This window comes from Oncorhynchus tshawytscha, linkage group LG20 (assembly GCF_018296145.1).
Source record: "Oncorhynchus tshawytscha isolate Ot180627B linkage group LG20, Otsh_v2.0, whole genome shotgun sequence".
NCBI lineage: Eukaryota > Metazoa > Chordata > Actinopteri > Salmoniformes > Salmonidae > Oncorhynchus > Oncorhynchus tshawytscha.
This window is the reverse complement of record NC_056448.1, coordinates 25,040,765-25,062,010: the sequence shown is the minus strand read 5'-3', so window position 1 is coordinate 25,062,010 and position 21,246 is coordinate 25,040,765. Positions and strand designations below refer to the sequence as shown.

Here is a 21,246-nt window from a genome sequence, read left to right as displayed (position 1 = left end):
GCCCTTCAGTCCGGAGCCTCCAGAGGAGCCCTTCAGTCCGGAGCCTCCAGAGGAGCCCTTCAGTCCGGAGCCTCCAGAGGCGCCCTTCAGTCCGGAGCCTCCAGAGGAGCCCTTCAGTCCGGAGCCTCCAGAGGAGCCCTTCAGTCCGGGGCTCTCTACGAGGGTGCCCAGTCCGGGGCCCGCTACGAGGGTCCCCAGTCTGGGTCGGCGGCGAGGGTCCCCGTTCTAGAGGTGCCACCTAAGTGGGCCAAGCCAGAGGTGGGGCGGGGTCTATGTCCCTCACCAGAGCCGCCACCATGGAGAAATGCCCACCCAGACCCTCCCCTATAGGTTCAGTTTTTGCGTCCGGAGTCCGCACCTTTGGGGGGGCTGTCACGACCTGTCACTGACCTTAGAGCTTTTCATGTCCCTATATTTTGGTTTGGTCAGGGTGTGATTTGGGTGGGAATTCTATGTTCCTTTTTCTATGTTTTTGTATTTCTTTGTTTTGGCCGGGTATGGTTCTCAATCAGGGACAGCTGTCTATTGTTGTCTCTGATTGGGAACTATATTTAGGTAGATTTTTCCCACAGGGTTTTTGTGGGTAGTTAATTTCTGTTTAGTGTTTTGCACCTTTCAGGACTGTTTCGGTTATTCCCTTTGTTATTTTGTTATAGTGTTCAGTTTTAATAAAACAAGCATGGACACTTAGCAAGCTGCGCTTTGGTCCGATGATTCCTCTTCTTCAGATGATGAATACTGTTACACCATGCTCTAGCAACTGAGCCACTCGGGGACCCCTTCCAGCATTGGGGAACATCCGGTGCCATCCCTAGGCGCATGCGCAACGTCTATTTCTATGGGCACAAGCACTGTTCATGACACAAACTGTTCACACCTCTCTTGTTGGTGGAGAGAATTTTGCACATTTAAGGCTTATTATCTCGAATTATACATATCATGTTATGGGGTTGTCATGACTGTCCTGATCAGGTCAGGTTACAGGAGACCACAACCCTACAGATTATCTCTCAACCCCAACAGAGGAGGAGAGATCTAGGGGTCTGAAGATGTGGGGGTTTTATGACCCCTCACGCCCCTGGTAAATCTCAGGCCACAGACAAATTCCTTTGTCCTGTTACTATGGGGAACCAGCCTCAGAACATTAAACATGAAATAAAGGGACTTTGGAACAATGGTTTCCGTCAGCCACAATGGTGGTCATGACGATAGATGGAATATAAAAATGTATGTCATTTTTGTTTTGTTATTAAAGGTTAATAGATGACGTTATTACGAAAACATTGTAATGTGAAGAGTTTTCCTAGTATATGTTTGATGTTTATACTGTACATTGTACGTTGTATGGAAAATATCCAAATCAAAGAGAATGTTTTGGGGAAGATGAAATGTGAAGTTAGTCGTCTAAAATCGGATCTGAGTAAAATCTAGACCTTGCCCTCATTAACTTGGTACGCCCAGAGAATTGCCCTAAAGGGGGTTACGCCCACTTCTGACCGAAGGGTATAAAACCTGTAAAGAACTTACAGAGAAGACTACATGACCCAAGCTGCAGCCAAGGTCTAAAAAGTCAACGAACCCGGAACGCAACACAAGTTTGAAGACAAAGAAATCTTTTTCTACCCAAGCTACGGATGAGTAGCTGTGTCTAAGTGGGTGAATTCAAGCTGGACCCCCTTAGCATCCAATCCCAGTGAATCGTGGTATCTAAAAGGTTTCATTCCTATGCTGTGAGCTCTGAGCTACAGAGCTGTCTGTCCTCAGAAGACCCCTTCCAGAGCAAGGGTGAGGGAACAGACTCCTAAGCCAAACGGACACTGACACCGTGAGGATGACCAGAAAGGTGCGCCGGGGAAGTGTGTCATCGAGCAGCCTGAACAGTCCACGCAGAGAATCCTCGGAGGTCCTCCCCACGTAATTACATCATTATATTCTGACCCATAAGAGCGGCAGTTTGGGGCAAGGCTAGGGTTAGAATAGCATAGCTGACAAATTCACCCAAATGTATATTTTTCTTGTGTACTTTCTTTTTTCTCTCTCTCTTTGAAATTCCCATTGTGGGTAATACGCGTCATAGTGTGTTGGCCCGTTATACTAAGTTCTAATCAATAGCCTAGACTGTGTTTTGTCTATGTGTATCTGTTATCATCATTTTAGCTTTCTCGTAAATAAATATTCAACTAAGATTGGCGTGGTACGAACTCATTGGTGAGACCCGGGTCCGTGCAGATTCACGGACTATACGACGTTCAGAACGAGATTGTAAACTGGTTAATTAGCGGCTGTTGTAAAATCGATATTCTGATATTCTTTGAGTTAATTTGGGAAATAGAAACTCAATAAAAACTAGTGTTCCCATGGTACCCCAGGTTAATGAGTTAATATTTGCTTGATTCAGTTAATCACGCAATTAGAACCTTTTAATCATTCGATGAACAACAGTCGTCACATTAACTGGTTAATTAGCGGCTGTTGTAAAATCAATATTCTGATATTCTTTGAGTTAATTTGGGAAATAGAAACTCAATAAAAACTAGTGTTCCCATGGTACCCCAGGTTAATGAGTTAATATTTGCTTGATTCAGTTAATCACGCAATTAGAACCTTTTAATCATTCGATGAACAACAGTCGTCACATTAACTAATACAACGTCACGACAGGGTGCAAAGAAAATGTGGCAGTTTTAAAGCAAATTTTATTGTAATGTCGAATGTGTATTTATCTGATATATCATGGCAACCCCTATCATGGCAACCCCTATATATATATATATATATATATATATATATATATATATATATATATATATATATATATATATATATATATATATATACACAGTATATATACAGTATATATACAGTTGAAGTCGGAAGTTTACATACACCTTAGCCAAATACATTTCAACTCAGTTTTTCCCAATTCCTGACATTTAATCCAAGTAAAAATTCCCTTTCTTAGGTCAGTTAGAATCACCACTTTATTTTAAGAATGTGAAATTTCAGATTAATAGTAGAGATAATTATTTATTTCAGCTTTTATTTCTTTCATCACATTCCCAGTAGGTCAGAAGTTTACATACACTCAATTAGTACTTGGTAGCATTGCCTTTAAATTGTTTACCTTGGTTCAAACGTTCCGGGTAGCCTTCCACAAGCTTCCCACAATAAGTTAGGTGAATTTCGGCCCATTCTTCCTGACAGAGCTGTTGTAACTGAGTCAGGTTTGTAAGGCCTCCTTTCTCGCACACGCTTTTTCAGTTCTGCCCATAAATGTTCTATAGGATTGAGGTCAGGGCTTTGTGATGGCCACTCCAATACCTTGACTTTGTTGTCCTTAAGCGATGTTGCCACAACTTTGGAAGTATGCTTGGGGTCATTGTCCATTTGGAAGACCCATTTGCAACCAAGCTTAAACTTCTTGAATGATGTCTTGATATGTTGCTTCAATATATCTGCATAATTGTCCTCCCTCGTGATGCTGCCTCCTACAGCAAAGCACACCCACAACATGATGCTGCCACCCCCATGCTTCACGGTTGGGATGGTGTTCTTCGGTTTGCAAGCCTCCCCCTTTTCCTCCAAACATAGCAATGGTCATTATGGCCAAACAATTCTATTTTTGTTTCGTCAAACCAGAGGACATTTCTCCAAAAAGTACAATCTTTGTCCCCATGTGCAGTTGCAAACCGGAATCTGTCTTTTTTATGGTGGCTTTGGAGCAGTGGCTTCTTCCTTACTGAGCGGCCTTTCAGGTTATGTTGATATAGGACTTGTTTTACTGTGGATTTAGATACTTTTGTACCTGTTTCCTCCAGCATCTTCACAAGGTCCTTTGCTGTTGTTCTGCGATTGATTTGCACTTTTTGCACCAAAGTACGTTCATCTCTAGGAGACAGAACACGTCTCCTTCCTGAGCGGTATGACGGCTCCCGAGGATGAATCAGACTCTACAAGGTCTTGGCTGATTTCTTTTGATTTTCCCATGATGTCAAGCAAAGAGGCACTGAGTTTGAAGGTAGACCTTGAAATACATCCACAGGTACACCTCCAATTGACTCCAATGATGTCAATTAGCCTATCAGAATCTTCTAAAGCCATGACATCATTTTCAGGAATTTTCCAAGCTGTTTAAAGGCACAGTCAACTTAGTGTATGTAAACTTGTGATACAGTGAAGTGAAATAATATGTTTGTAAACAGTTGTTGGAAAAATGTCTTGTGTCATGCACAAAGTAGATGTCCTAACCAACTTGCTAAAACTATAGTTTGTTAACAAGAAATTTGTGGAGTGGTTGAAATATTTGTGTGTAACAGGGCTGAATGTCTAGACCTGCTTCCGACAGAGAGATGGATTAGAGCCAGGGACGATCCTATAAAACAACATTACTTCCTGTCGGCCCCCTCAACTCGGGGATAAGGCCCTCGCAAGCTTTCTTCTCTGAGAATATAAAACACACATGCACGCAAAGCCACTCACACAAGAACAACCACACGTTATTCATATTGACAAATGATAATGAAAAGACAGACTTGCAAATCCACACATAGAAATTAATATCCAGGGGGAGTGGTTGAAAAACTAGTTTTAATGACTCCAATATATATATACAGTTGAAGTTGGAAGTTTACATATACTTAGGTTGGAGTCATTAAAACTTGTTTTTCAACCACTCTCTCTCTCTCTCTCTCTCTCTCTCTCTCTCTCTCTCTCTCTCTCTCTCTCTCTCTCTCTCTCCTCTCTCCCCCCACTCTCTCTCTCTCTCTCTCTCTCTCTCTCTATCTCTCTCTGAGCCTGCCTGGAGTTGAGAGATAAACAGCTACATTGTAATCTGTGGGTGGCACACACCTATAAAGCAGGCGATTAAGTAAACAAAAACAACAATCTTCTTATCTTTCTCTCTCCCTGTCACTCATGTGTTGACATCAGCGTGTGTCATGTGTGTGTCTCTACAGAGCAGCGAGCATTTGGAGAGTACCTGTCCCACACACACCCTGAGAACCAAAACGGATCAGGTCAGCATCCCTCCCTAACTGCCACCGTTTGTTCTCCCTCCATTTTTCTGTTCATTTTCCTCATGTGCTTTTCTCTCTTTTCTTTTGGATATTTACTTTATCCTCTAATTGATATGTAAATCACTGATGGAGGATAATGTTCCACTCTCCTATTCTCTGTCCTATCTGCTCTCGATTTCTATTTGTCTTATTCTGTAACTCCTCCATCTCTCTCTCTCCTTCTGCTTCACCTTGCAGCCCATCTCCTGTCTGACACGTTTGTGGGCCCAGACTCTGACTCCCCTGGTGGTGTCCGTCACCACAACAACAACCATCCATATCCCCACAGGGGTTCTCCAGCCCTCCCTGAGTCCAGCCTGGTGAAATCTCCGCTGGGCCACCTCCAGCCCCCGCCCCCCTCCATCACCACCACCAAGACCCGCCTGTCTCTGGAGCGCAGCTTCTCAGCCGAAGAGGACCAGCAGAAGTGTGTGGAGTGTGCCCTGCAGCCTGCCCGTGTCTACACCATCACCGGAGAGCACAGTATGCTGGGTAGCAACCGGGGCAGCAAGGAGAGCCTGGAGCTGGAAGTGCTGAAGGGGGCGTCTACCCTGGTCCAGCCCTCCACCTCCCCCTCCTCCACCTCCTCCCCCACCCAGCACCACCTTCGCCATGGACACCGTGGCAACACTCATCGCGACGATGGGAGCCATCGTCACGGCAACCCTGTTGCCGGCAGCAGCAACAGCAACCACCACACCCTGGCTGTTACCGGCGGGGGTGCTGCCCACCATGGTCACCATGGCAGCCACCACCACCTGTCCCAGCAGCCCCTGTCAAGCTCGGTCAGCGCCCACAACATCCGCAGCTGGGGTGAGGGGGGAAAGGGGGGCTCGCGGGAGGACTGCAGCCTCAACATGGCCTTGGACTCTAGCGGGGCTCCATCCCGTAGCCAGGGCTCCCTGGATCTAGAGAGCTCCCGCGAGGCAGGCAAGCAACACAGACTCCTTGAGAGGATGTGGAGTGTGGACCGGATGACTGGGCTGGAGAGAGGTGAGCCGGGGGAGACAGAGAGGGAGAGGCGCTGAAATCCAAAGGGGGTTGTGTGGTGAAGGGGGTCGATGTTAGTTGGATTGTGGCGTGGTCTGTATTTCTGACTCTTCGTCTCTCCTCTGCTCTCTCTCCCTGTGTGTCTCCCTCTCTCCCTCTGTGGAGTGGACTGGTGCTGTGCCCTTTGAGGTTTCCTATCGTTGCTATAAAGCTTTTAAAAACATACACACTATGTGGCTGGCTGCTACTGTAACTTCCATTCATTATCTCTCTCGCCACAGAGGACAACAACTGGTACCCAAAAGAAAATATGTTCAGCTTTCAGACTGCTTCTACCACCATGCAGGCGTGAGTACCCAGGCCTCACACACATACACAGAAGCACACACACACACACACACACACACACACACACACACACACACACACACACACACACACACACACACACACACACACACACACACACACACACACACACACACACACACACACACACACACACACACACACACACACACACACACACACACACACACACACACACACACACATACACACACACACACACACACACACACACACACACACACACACACACACACACACACACACACACACACACACACACACACACACACACACACACACACACGCACACACACATATACAAACATATAATATTATCAAACAAACATACCACATAGAGGACCAAACAGTTAGACACACACATATATGTACATAGACTAGTGCACACCCACACACATTCACATACATAATATCTCCCACAACAAGCCACAGTTGTCTACAGTAAGCTAGTTACAGTGAATCAGTGTGACCTTAGGGACAGATGCTTGTGCAGGTGCTAGCCCTGCTAACAACTGAACACCTGTCTCTCTGGGAACACACTGACATCCCAGCTAGCACATTTGGTTCCTTGGAAGTTGTGGGAACGTACATTTTTCATTTCCCATTGGCTCTGGGAACTACGTTTCCTGACTGGTAAAACTGAAAGTTTTTTAAACCTTCTGAGAACGGAAGTGAAAATTTCGCCTGATCTGGGAGCGGAAATGTTAGAGGAAGGTTCTGAGAATGTTTCACTATGGTTCCCTGGGAGGTTTTATTAATGTTCTGAGAACATGTTAGCTTAGTTTGGGTTCATTGTTTTAAACTCCAAGCACAGATAGGACCCATGGAAATGTTTTGCTTAGGCATTAATTATGCAAACACATTTTTGTCTTTTTTATTGTGACACAGCATCAGTGAGTTTCAAACCTATGATCTTCTGTTCTTTAACCTTGGAATTAGTCCACCGCGCCACCAGGATGGAGCTAGTAAGGCATCATAAAAAGCTGTTTATTTTAGTCTATTCAAACAGACGCCATTTCAAAGGAAACAAGCCCTCATTAAGATCAGGTGTGGACAATTAGTGGGCGCGCCAACACACCTGAACACACTTAACAAGATAGAGGATAGAGAGAGGTTTGTTATTTAACGTTCTGAGACCATGACATTAAATAAAACCATGAGGAAACCTACAGACAAACGTTACGCTGATTTTAATCAAAAAACACTCTCTGTTTGTCACAGAGGGACAAGATTAATATGAGACGAAAGGCAAGTTCCTAACACACTAGAGCTCTGTGAGCAGTCCACAGTAATAGGGGCAGACTTTTTGATCAAGAGAGACCTTTAGAAAATATATACATTTTCGATAACACTAAACATACAAATATGTATTTTACAGTTATAAGGAAAGTGAAATCTTATAGTTAGTTGTTTTATAATTTGATTATACTATATTTAGAAAGTATATAAGTAATTTGAAGCCTTATACAGTTTTGTTGAATAGGAAATACATCATCAAATATTTAATATTTTAATCATATTTGTACTGTGTACTTGAGCTTGTATCCTCAAAAGGGACTACATCTCAGCAATGTATGAAGCATTACTACTTATTGTTTATGGCCCTCTCATGATAACTAATTACTTTTGGGGATGGTTTTAAACTGGTTTGGGGATGGTTTGGGGATACATTTAAAACTGGTTTTAAATAGAACCCTGAAGAAAGCTGTATGAAACGTTACGCTGAAGTACTGCAATTCCAACAGAAGAATGTCATTTCTTAACATTCTCTGAACTATTTGAAAACATTCCCAATTTCAAACCAAAACATTAACCAAGTTCAAACATGTAACCATGTTTGAACTTTTAGGAAATGTCCTGTTAAAGTAATGAAATACCTAAAAAATATAAAAGATCCTTAAATATGCTGAGAATTTTCCAAAGTCAAGCAACTATCCTGCATATTTCCCAGAATGTTGTGGGAAGGTTGTATGCAAAATAACCATAGGACAACTAAGCTCTCACCAAGATCTAAGAAACATATGGTTCTCAGAACATTATGTGCTAGATGGGATGTCACTGGGACTCAACATCCAGAAAAAAAGCTAAAATATTCTCTCTCTCTCTCTCTCTCTCTCTCTCTCTCTCTCTCTCTCTCTCTCTCTCTCTCTCCTCTCTCTCTCCCTCTCTCTCTCTCTCTCTCTCTCTCTCTCTCTCTCTCTCTCTCTCTCTCTCTCTCTCTCTTCTCTCTCCCTCTCTCTCTCTCTAATGCTTCCTCTCTCCTTTAATACACACACGTTGTAATAGACCTATAGGATGTTAATGTCTTTCTCTCCCTCTCTCTCTCTCTCTCTCTCTCTCTCTCTCTCTCTCCTCTCTCTCTCTCTCTCCTCTCTCTCTCTCTCTCTCTCTCTCTCTCTCTCTCTCTCTCTCTCTCTCTCTCTCTCCTCTCTCTCTCTCTCATAATGCTTCCTCTCTCCTTTAATACACACATTGTAATAGACCTATAGGATGTCCCTCTCTCTGTCTTCTCTCTCTCTCTCTCTCTCTCTCTCTCTCTCTCTCTCTCTCATAATGCTTCCTCTCTCCCGTTGTAATAGACCTATAGGATGTTAATGTCTTTCTCTCTCTCTCTCTCTCTCTCTCTCTCTCTCTCTCTCTCTCTCTCTCTCTCTCTCTCTCTCCCTCTCTCTCTCTCTCTCCCTCTCTCTCTCTCTCCCTAATGCTCTCCTCTCTCTCTCTCTCCCTCTCTCTCTCTCTCTCTCTCTGTCTCTCTAGCTCTCCTCTCTCTCTCTCTCTATCTCTCTCTCTCCTCTCTCTCTCTCTCTCTCCCTCTCTCTCTCTCTCTCTCTCTCTCTCTCTCTCTCTCTCTCTCATAATGCTTCCTCTCTCCTTTAATACACACATGTTGTAATAGACCTATAGGATGTTAATGTCTTTCTCTCTCTCCCTCTCTCTCTCTCTCATAATGCTTCTTCTCTCCTTTAATACACACACGTTGTAATAGACCTATAGGATGTTAATGTCTTTCTCTCTCTTTCTCTTTCTCTCTCTCTCTCCCTCTCTCTCTGTCTCTCTCTCTCTCTCTCTCTCTCTCTCCCTCTCTCTCTCTCTCTCTCTCTCTCTCTCTCTCTCTCTCTCTCTCTCTCTCCCTCTCTCTCTCTCTCTCTCTCTCTCTCTCTCTCTCTCTCTCCCTCTCTCTCTCTCCCTCTCCCTCTCTCTCTCTCCCTCTCTCTCTCTCTCTCTCTCTCTCTCGCTCTCTCTCTCTCTCTCTCTCTCCCTCTCTCTCTCTCTCTCTCTCTCTCTCTCTCTCTCTCTCTCTCTCTCTCTCCCTCTCTCTCTCTCTCATAATGCTTCCTCTCTCCTTTAATACACACACGTTGTAATAGACCTATAGGATGTTAATGTCTTTTCTCTCTCTCTCTCTCTCTCTCTCTCTCTCTCTCTCTCTCTCTCCCTCTCTTTCTCTCTCTCTCTCTCTCTCTCTCTCTCTCTCTCTCTCTCTCTCTCTCTCTCTCTCTCTCTCTCTCTCTCTCTCTCTCATAATGCTTCCTCTCTCCTTTAATACACACACGTTGTAATAGACCTATAGGATGTTAATGTCTTTCTCTCTCTTTCTCTTTCATGCACTTCTTTCTCTGACCCACTGCAGGATATCGTGAGTATCTTTGACCTGTTGAATCTAGCTTCCCTCCCGCTCCTAAACCCCCTTAACCCTATGACCTTTAACCCCATGACCTGTAACCCTTCCCTGGGCTGAGTGTTTCCCTGGGCTGAGTGCTCTACCAACAGTGAAATCATGTCCTAACCCACTACAACCCAGACATAGGCGTTGTAGTTAGCTGAACCCCTATGCAAAACAAACCCATGCCACTGACTGAAACCTTCACTAATCCACTGCAACTGACTGCAACTGAGCCTTTAGCCAACCCCAAAACCAAGCCATGGAAAAGGGCCTCTGTGCGCTGAGCCGTCCTGAGCCCTGTCACTGCAGCTAAACTTAGCTCTAATCCACACTGCAAGAAGACCCTGGGGCGACTGGCACAGACAGACAGCTAATAACCCAAACCCAGCCGCAAGATGCAGACTGATCTGGCTGCTGCACTGTTCTCCCTCACCTCTGGCTGCTTGATACCTCCAACTAACCCACATGATCAACTCTTCAGCTAAACCCCAGCTGGCCCTAACTTCTGACGCTAACCTCCTTAACTAACTCAAACAAAGAGCCAGCATCCCAAATCCCCATGATGCAAACCTAGCCGTTACAGCTACATGCCAGTAACACTACAGCTACATGCCAGTAACATAGTGTTACTGTGGCTAAACCCTGCCAATACCCCCCGCCTCCCCTCCTCTTCCTCTTGCGCTACATCTCTCTCCTCGTGCTAAGCCAGCATTCTCCCTCTCATCCTTTCATTCTGTGCCACGTCCCAGCAGGGCTTTCCGGGGATTTGTGCAGAGAAAGAGGAGAGAGAGGGAGCTGGATTCGGCTGAAGTCATCCAGAGGTACCTACTGTGTTCCTGGCTGGTCAGGGTGTGCTGCTGTGCTCCAGTACTGGCTGACTCTCGACCCATCCATTATCAATAGAATAGATGTAGACTCCCAGGAGGGGTAGAAAATAGCATGAGGCACCATGACGTTATTACTATAAGTGAGAGAAAAAAGTATCTAAATTGTAATATTGGGATGCAGACTCTATGCAATACATTTAAACTCTATATCTGCCATGGTATCCTTTACTCTTCTTAAGCTCACAACCATGTATGTATGGTGTATATATTTTTTTCAAAGTAGATTTGTTTAGGACTACCTAGAAACTAGAAACACTCTGTGTGACCCTGATTTGACCCACTGCAGTAAAAGCTTAACCCTAATTTGCTCCAGGGGTGTTGAACACATTTCACTGCACCTATCCAGTGTATGTGACAATGAAACATATCTCTCATTTATTCCATTCCAGCCATTACAATGAGCCCATCCTCCTATAGCTCCTCACACCAACCTCCTCTGGTGAGGTTGTACAATAGTATGGAACCTGGCTAGCTCAGCGCTAACGTAGCTAAAAACTCACGATGAGCTTGGCTACTGTATATGAGGCATAGTTAGCGATGCAAACCAGGCTAACTGGACAGGTGACTTTGGGAGTGAACCCATTACCCTGGCAGAGTCCGTCAGATGGGCAGACGGATGAACGGACAGATGTTTTCCCACAATGCCAGGCTGCTGCAGTAAAAAGTCACTGTGGCACGAAGCTAATTAATGGAGGAGCAACACACCCCATTCCCTCTGTCTTGACATGAAGAGGTGGAGAGAAAGAGAGAGAGATGGAGAGGTAGAGAGAGAGGGAGTAGGAGCAGAGAGGAGATGGGGAAGAGAGGGAGGATACGAGATAGGGAGATTGAGGAACGTGAGGTGCGAAGAGGAGAGTGGAGATATGGGAAAAGAGAGGGAGGACCAGGGTGCATTGGAGCAGCCTTCAGCACACAAGACTCCCAATCAGAATATACACAGAGGGAGAGAGAATGAGGGAGAAAAGGATAGATAGCGCCGGAGGAGCATCGGATCGGCCCTCAGCGTGAGCAGCATAGAGAGATAGATGAAGGGAGAGGACAGAGGTAGAGAGAGGACAGAGGTAGAGAGAGGACAGAGGTAGAGAGAGGACAGAGGTAGAGAGAGGACAGAGGTAGAGAGAGGTAGAAAGAGGACAGAGGTTTGAGAGAGGACATAGGTAGAGAGAGGACAGAGGTAGAGAGAGGACAGAGGTAGAGAGAGGACAGAGGTAGAGAGAGGAGAGAGGTGGAGAGAGGACAGAGGTAGAGAGAGGACAGAGGTAGAGAGAGGAGAGAGGTGGAGAGAGGTAGAATGAGGACAGAGGTAGAGAGAGGACAGCGGTAGATAGAGGACAGAGGTAGAGAGAGGACAGAGGTAGAGAGAGGACAGAGGTAGAGAGAGGACAGAGGTAGAGACAGGACAGAGGTAGAGAGAGGAGAGAGGTGGAGAGAGGAGAGAGGTAGAAAGAGGACAGAGGTAGAGAGAGGACAGAGGTAGATAGAGGACAGAGGTAGAGAGAGGACAGAGGTAGAGAGAGGACAGAGGTAGAGAGAGGACAGAGGTAGAGAGAGGAGAGAGGTAGAGAGAGGAGAGCGGTAGAGAGAGGAGAGAGGTAGAAAGAGGACAGAGGTAGAGAGAGGACAGAGGTAGAGAGAGGACAGAGGTAGAGAGAGGACAGAGGTAGAGAGAGGAGAGAGGTAGAGAGAGGAGAGAGGTAGAAAGAGGACAGAGGTAGAGAGAGGACAGAGGTAGATAGAGGACAGAGGTAGAGAGAGGACAGAGGTAGAGAGAGGACAGAGGTAGAGAGAGGACAGAGGTAGAGAGAGGACAGAGGTAGAGAGAGGAGAGAGGTAGAGAGAGGAGAGCGGTAGAGAGAGGAGAGAGGTAGAAAGAGGACAGAGGTAGAGAGAGGACAGAGGTAGAGAGAGGACAGAGGTAGAGAGAGGACAGAGGTAGAGAGAGGAGAGAGGTAGAGAGAGGAGAGAGGTAGAAAGAGGACAGAGGTAGAGAGAGGACAGAGGTAGATAGAGGACAGAGGTAGAGAGAGGACAGAGGTAGAGAGAGGACAGAGGTAGAGAGAGGACAGAGGGAGGAGAGCCGGTGACTCATCCCCAGCTGGCTGAGTGGGCGGAGGGGTGTTTTCTCCTTCTCTTTCATCCTCTCAGTAGCCAACGACCTGCTGCATGTCTCTTCTGTGGGCATGCAGAGAAAAAGAGGAGAGCTGGTCTCTGTTCTCCATTCTATCAGCTCACACTCACACCATCCGTCATGCAACGATAGTGATGAGGCTTGCTCTTTTTTAGGGTTGAGGGGTTAAGGAATGTTTGAAAAAGCACTGTTTTAATCACAATATAAAACTAGTCTGATCTCTCTCTCTCTCTCTCTTTCTCTCTCTCTCTCTCTCTCTCTCTCATATGTCATCCTCATGTCTCACAATTCTCCACCCATACGCGGTAGCTATGTTTGACCCTGTCTTCATTAGACATGTTGTTGTCCTGGTGAACAATCACAAGGCATTCTGAAGAGATGAAGGGAGGAGAGGAAATGTTTATATATTAGAAATGAGCTATTATACAGAATGAATGGCATGAATAAGGAACGACAGGCTGGCAGTTAAGAGGGGGAAACAGACAGAGCACACAATGATATTGGTTGTTAGTGAAATGTCACTCAAAGCTATGAAGAGGCGTAACACTTTAAGCTGGTCCATGAAGAAGGCTTCTGTATTTTTCTCTTTGATCTAGGCCAGCTATTCCCCAAACTGGGGTACGCGTCGGGGTACGCGTCGGGGTACGCCAAATAAAAATGTGATTCATGTCTTTTTTTTTTTTTTTACAAACATTTTTCTTCACATTTTCAAACAGTCCATTTAGTGAGGCCCGCCTCCATAGAGACACATACCAGCTCTACTGGTAGTACTGCTACTACCAGCAGTACTACACCTGCACCTGTCGACAACACACGTTGTTCTGCTTCCACAAACACATCCAATGCTAGCATCAGTAATTCCACATTTGTTGTTTGCCCAGCTAGCATGGACACTGACAGTTGTGAATCTGATGCAGCCGAAGAGCTACTGCCCCCCTTACCCAGGGAAAGCACCAAATAACAGACAGGGACGTTGGACCATCGAAAAGCCGCAAATATGATGAGAACTACATTGATTTGGGGTTCACTTATATTGGGAGTAGTGCCTTTCCTCAGCCACAGTGTGTTATATGTGCAAAAGTATGATCTCACAACTCGATGAAACCTTCACTCTTGCGCAGACATTTTGAAACAAAACATGCCAATTTGAAAAATAAGCCACAGGAGTTTTTTGAGCGAGAATTAAGATGACTTTCGAGTAGTAAGACGTATGAAAGCAACAGATACCATTAATAAGAAGGGTCTAGAAGCGTCTTATACGGTGAGCTACCAAGTGTCTAGGACAGGCAAGCCCCATTCTATTGTGGAGGACTTCATTCTTCCTGCTGCCGCGGATATGGCTGGGACAATGCTGAGGGAAAAGGCAAAAAACTATACATCAGTGACATGGCAGGAGATGTTTTGAAACAATTACTGCTTCGCATACAAGCCAATTAATTCTATGTGTTACAGCTGGATGAGTCAACAGACTTGGCGGGTCTGGCACAGCTCCTGGTATATGTCTGTTACAGCTGGATGAGTCAACAGACTTGGCGGGTCTGGCACAGCTCCTGGTATATGTCTGTTTCAGCTGGATGAGTCAACAGACTTGGCGGGTCTGGTACAGCTCCTGGTATATGTCTGTTACAGCTGGATGAGTCAACAGACTTGGCGGGTCTGGCACAGCTCCTGGTATATGTCTGTTACAGCTGGATGAGTCAACAGACTTGGCGGGTCTGGCACAGCTCCTGGTATATGTCTGTTACAGCTGGATGAGTCAACAGACTTGGCGGGTCTGGCACAGCTCCTGGTATATGTCTGTTACAGCTGGATGAGTCAACAGACTTGGCGGGTCTGGCACAGCTCCTGGTATATGTCTGTTACAGCTGGATGAGTCAACAGACCTGGCGGGCCTGGCACAGCTCCTGGTATATGTCTGTTACAGCTGGATGAGTCAACAGACGTGGCAGACCTGGCACAGCTCCTGGTATATGTCCGTTACGTTTATGGGGGGTCAATTAAGGAAGACATCCTCTTCTGCAAACCACTGAAAACCAGGACAACAGGAGAGGATTGTTTTAAAGTACTGGACAGCTTTGTGACATCAAATTGACTTTGGTGTTCAAGATGTGTTGGTGTCTGTACTGATGGCACAAAAGCCATGACAGGGAGACATAGTGGAGTGGTAACGCGCGTGCAAGCAGTTGCTCCTGAAGCCACTTTGGTACACTGCAGCATCCACCGAGAGGCTCTTGCTGCCAAGGGAATGTCTGACAGTTGAAAGACGTTATGGACACTACAGTGAAAATGGTTAACTTTGTTAATGCAAGGCCCCTGAACTCTCCTGTATTTTCTGCACTATCCAATGATATGGGCAGCGACCTTGTAACACTTTAACAACATACAGAAGTGCACTGGTTATCAAGGGGCAAAGGATTGACACGTTTTTTAAATTGAGAGACGGGCTTAAAGTTTTCTTTACTGACCATCATTTTCCCTTGTCTGACCGTTTGAATGATGACGAGTTTCTCACATGACTGGCCTCTGGGTGATGTTTTTTCTCGCCTGAATTATCTGAGTCTAGGATTACAGGGACTCTTTGCAACTATATTCAATGTGTGGGACATAATTGAGGCTATGATTAAGACGTTGGAGCAATTCTCTGTCTGCATTAACAAGGACAACACACAGGTATTTCCATCATTGTATGATTTCTTGTGTGCAAATGAACTCAAGCTTACGGACAATGTCAAATGTGATATATTGAAGCACCTGAGTGAGTTGGGTGCGCAATTACGCAGGTAATTTCCCGAAGCGCATGACACAAACAACTGGATTCGTTATCTCTTTCATGCCCTGCCTCCAGTCCACGTACCGATATCTGAACAAGAGAGCCTCATCGAAATTTCAACAAGCGGTTTCAACAAAGTGGTTTCAACAAACAGTGTCTGTTAAGACACTGATGCCCTTTGCAACCACGTATCTAATGTGAGAGTGGATTCTCGGCCCTCACTAGCATGAAAACTCAAAATACAGGCACAGACTGTGTGTGGAAAATTATTTTTGACTGAGACTCTCTCCAATACAACCCATTATGGGTTATGTGCATCCTTTCAAGCACACCTTTCTCATTAACCTGTGGTGAGTTATTCACCATTTTCGATGAATAAATAAGGTTTTATATGTAAGATGGCTAAATAAAGAGCAAAATTATTGATTATTATTATATTATTATTTGTGCCCTGGTCCTATAAGACCTCTTTGTCACTTCCCATGAGCCAGGTTGTAACAAAAACTCACACTCATTCTTATGTTTAATACATGTATTGTATTGTGTGTGTGTGTGTGTGTGTGTGTGTGTGTGTGTGTGTGTGTGTGTGTGTGTGTGTGTGTGTGTGTGTGTGTGTGTGTGTGTGTGTGTGTGTGGCAGGCTTACAATGATGGCAAAAAACACCATTTGAGAGTGCGCTGCCCCTGGTGCTAGGGGGGGTACGCAGCTGGAGGTTGAATGTTTGTAGGGGTACGGGACTAAAAAATGTTTGGAAACCACTGATCTAGGCTACTGGTTCAAACATATCTAGTAAGAAACATCTGACAAAGGGCAGTAGTGTTACATGTAGTAGCAGGTACATATATACGGTTATGTAGTAGCAGGTACATATATACGGTTATGTATCAGCAGGTAGATATATACGGTTATGTAGCAGCAGGTAGATATATACTGTTATGTATCAGCAGGTAGATATATACTGTTATGTATCAGCAGGTAGATATGGTTATGTATCAGCAGGTAGATATATATGGTTATGTAGCAGCAGGTAGATATGGTTATGTATCAGTAGGTAGATATATACGGTTATGTAGCAGCAGGTAGATATGGTTATGTATCAGCAGGTAGATATATATGGTTATGTATCAGCAGGTAGATATGGTTATGTAGCAGCAGGTAGATATATATGGTTATGTAGCAGCAGGTAGATATGGTTATGTATCAGTAGGTAGATATATACGGTTATGTAGCAGCAGGTAGATATGGTTATGTATCAGCAGGTAGATATATACTGTTATGTATTAGCAGGTAGATATGGTTATGTATCAGCAGGTAGATATATATGGTTATGTATCAGCAGGTAGATATGGTTATGTAGCAGCAGGTAGATATATATGGTTATGTAGCAGCAGGTAGATATGGTTATGTATCAGCAGGTAGATATATACGGTTATGTAGCAGCAGGTAGATATGGTTATGTATCAGCAGGTAGATATATACGTTATGTAGCAGCAGGTAGATATGGTTATGTAGCAGCAGGTAGATATATACGTTATGTAGCAGCAGGTAGATATATACGGTTATGTAGCAGCAGGTAGATATGGTTATGTAGCAGCAGGTAGATATATATGGTTATGTAGCAGCAGGTAGATATATATGGTTATGTAGCAGCAGGTAGATATGGTTATGTAGCAGCAGGTAGATATATACGTTATGTAGCAGCAGGTAGATATATATGGTTATGTAGCAGCAGGTAGATATATATGGTTATGTAGCAGCAGGTAGATATATACGTTATGTAGCAGCAGGTAGATATGGTTATGTAGCAGCAGGTAGATATATACGTTATGTAGCAGCAGGTAGATATATATGGTTATGTAGCAGCAGGTAGATATATATGGTTATGTAGGAGCAGGTAGATATATACGTTATGTAGCAGCAGGTAGATATATACGGTTATGTAGCAGCAGGTAGATATGGTTATGTAGCAGCAGGTAGATATGGTTATGTAGCAGCAGGTAGATATGGTTATGTAGCAGCAGGTAGATATATACGTTATGTAGCAGCAGGTAGATATATACGGTTATGTAGCAGCAGGTAGATATGGTTATGTAGCAGCAGGTAGATATGGTTATGTAGCAGCAGGTAGATATGGTTATGTAGCAGCAGGTAGATATATACGTTATGTAGCAGCAGGTAGATATGGTTATGTAGCAGCAGGTAGGTATATATGGTTATGTAGCAGCAGGTAGATATGGTTATGTAGCAGCGGGTAGGTATATATGGTTATGTAGCAGCAGGTAGATATGGTTATGTAGCAGCAGGTAGATATATATGGTTATGTAGCAGCAGGTAGATATATACGTTATGTAGCAGCAGGTAGATATGGTTATGTAGCAGCAGGTAGATATGGTTATGTAACAGCAGGTAGATATATACGTTATGTAGCAGCAGGTAGATATGGTTATGTAGCAGCAGGTAGATATATATGGTTATGTAGCAGCAGGTAGATATGGTTATGTAGCAGCAGGTAGATATATATGGTTATGTAGCAGCAGGTACATATATATGGTTATGTAGCAGCAGGTAGATATGGTTATGTAGCAGCAGGTAGATATATACGTTATGTAGCAGCAGGTAGATATATATGGTTATGTAGCAGCAGGTAGATATATACGTTATGTAGCAGCAGGTAGATATATATGGTTATGTAGCAGCAGGTAGATATATACGTTATGTAGCAGCAGGTAGATATATATGGTTATGTAGCAGCAGGTAGATATATATGGTTATGTAGCAGCAGGTAGATATGGTTATGTATCAGCAGGTAGATATATATGGTTATGTAGCAGCAGGTAGATATGGTTATGTAGCAGCAGGTAGATATATATGGTTATGTAGCAGCAGGTAGATATATACGTTATGTAGCAGCAGGTAGATATATACGTTATGTAGCAGCAGGTGGATATATATGGTTATGTAGCAGCAGGTAGATATATACGTTATGTAGCAGCAGGTAGATATATACGTTATGTAGCAGCAGGTAGATATATACGTTATGTAGCAGCAGGTAGATATATATGGTTATGTAGCAGCAGGTAGATATATACGTTATGTAGCAGCAGGTAGATATATATGGTTATGTAGCAGCAGGTAGATATATACGGTATGTAGCAGCAGGTAGATATGGTTATGTATCAGCAGGTAGATATGGTTATGTAGCAGCAGGTAGATATATACGTTATGTAGCAGCAGGTAGATATATATGGTTATGTAGCAGCAGGTAGATATATACGTTATGTAGCAGCAGGTAGATATATACTGTTATGTAGCAGCAGGTACATATATACGTTATGTAGCAGCAGGTAGATATGGTTATGTAGCAGCAGGTATATATATGGTTATGTAGCAGCAGGTAGATATATACGTTATGTAGCAGCAGGTAGATATGGTTATGTAGCAGCAGGTGGATATATATGGTTATGTAGCAGCAGGTAGATATATACGTTATGTAGCAGCAGGTAGATATATACGTTATGTAGCAGCAGGTAGATATATATGGTTATGTAGCAGCAGGTAGATATATATGGTTATGTAGCAGCAGGTAGATATATACGTTATGTAGCAGCAGGTAGATATATATGGTTATGTAGCAGCAGGTAGATATATACGTTATGTAGCAGCAGGTAGATATGGTTATGTAGCAGCAGGTAGATATATACGTTATGTAGCAGCAGGTAGATATATACGTTATGTAGCAGCAGGTAGATATATATGGTTATGTAGCAGCAGGTAGATATATACGTTATGTAGCAGCAGGTAGATATATACGTTATGTAGCAGCAGGTAGATATATACGTTATGTAGCAGCAGGTAGATATATATGGTTATGTAGCAGCAGGTAGATATGGTTATGTAGCAGCAGGTAGATATATACGTTATGTAGCAGCAGGTAGATATATATGGTTATGTAGCAGCAGGTAGATATATACGTTATGTAGCAGCAGGTAGATATATACGTTATGTAGCAGCAGGTAGATATATACGTTATGTAGCAGCAGGTAGATATATATGGTTATGTAGCAGCAGGTAGATATATACGTTATGTAGCAGCAGGTAGATATATATGGTTATGTAGCAGCAGGTAGATATATACGTTATGTAGCAGCAGGTAGATATATACGTTATGTAGCAGCAGGTAGATATATACGTTATGTAGCAGCAGGTAGATATATATGGTTATGTAGCAGCAGGTAGATATGGTTATGTAGCAGCAGGTAGATATATACGTTATGTAGCAGCAGGTAGATATATATGGTTATGTATCAGCAGGTAGATATGGTTATGTAGCAGCAGGTACATATATACTGTTATGTAGCAGCAGGTAGATATATACGTTATGTAGCAGCAGGTAGATATATATGGTTATGTAGCAGCAGGTAGATATATACGTTATGTAGCAGCAGGTAGATATATATGGTTATGTAGCAGCAGGTAGATATATACGTTATGTAGCAGCAGGTAGATATATACGTTATGTAGCAGCAGGTGGATATATATGGTTATGTAGCAGCAGGTAGATATATACGTTATGTAGCAGCAGGTAGATATATACGTTATGTAGCAGCAGGTAGATATATACTGTTATGTAGCAGCAGGTAGATATATACGTTATGTAGCAGCAGGTAGATATATATGGTTATGTAGCAGCAGGTAGATATATACGTTATGTAGCAGCAGGTAGATATATACGTTATGTAGCAGCAGGTGGATATATATGGTTATGTAGCAGCAGGTAGATATATACGTTATGTAGCAGCAGGTAGATATATACGTTATGTAGCAGCAGGTAGATATATACGTTATGTAGCAGCAGGTAGATATATATGGTTATGTAGCAGCAGGTAGATATATATGGTTATGTAGCAGCAGGTAGATATATACGTTATGTAGCAGCAGGTAGATATATATGGTTATGTAGCAGCAGGTAGATATATACGTTATGTAGCAGCAGGTAGATATGGTTATGTAGCAGCAGGTAGATATATACGTTATGTAGCAGCAGGTAGATATATACGTTATGTAGCAGCAGGTAGATATATACGTTATGTAGCAGCAGGTAGATATATATGGTTATGTAGCAGCAGGTAGATATATACGTTATGTAGCAGCAGGTAGATATATATGGTTATGTATCAGCAGGTAGATATATATGGTTATGTAGCAGCAGGTAGATATATACGTTATGTAGCAGCAGGTAGATATATACGTTATGTAGCAGCAGGTAGATATATACGTTATGTAGCAGCAGGTAGATATATATGGTTATGTATCAGCAGGTAGATATATATGGTTATGTAGCAGCAGGTAGATATATACGTTATGTAGCAGCAGGTAGATATATA

General features: G+C 43.6%; 1 protein-coding gene across 1 annotated transcript in view; it reads left to right on the top strand.

The window, feature by feature from the left end:
- LOC112219940 (NMDA receptor synaptonuclear signaling and neuronal migration factor-like) overlaps positions 1–21,246 on the top strand; it is a 109,482-nt gene that overhangs the window by 61,990 nt on the left and 26,246 nt on the right. The window contains exons 13-16 of the mRNA XM_042302820.1: positions 4,956–5,015; positions 5,253–6,047; positions 6,314–6,392; positions 10,045–10,050. Coding sequence (XP_042158754.1) covers positions 4,956–5,015; positions 5,253–6,047; positions 6,314–6,392; positions 10,045–10,050 — 940 coding nt within the window. The remainder of the gene's footprint in view (positions 1–4,955; positions 5,016–5,252; positions 6,048–6,313; positions 6,393–10,044; positions 10,051–21,246) is intronic.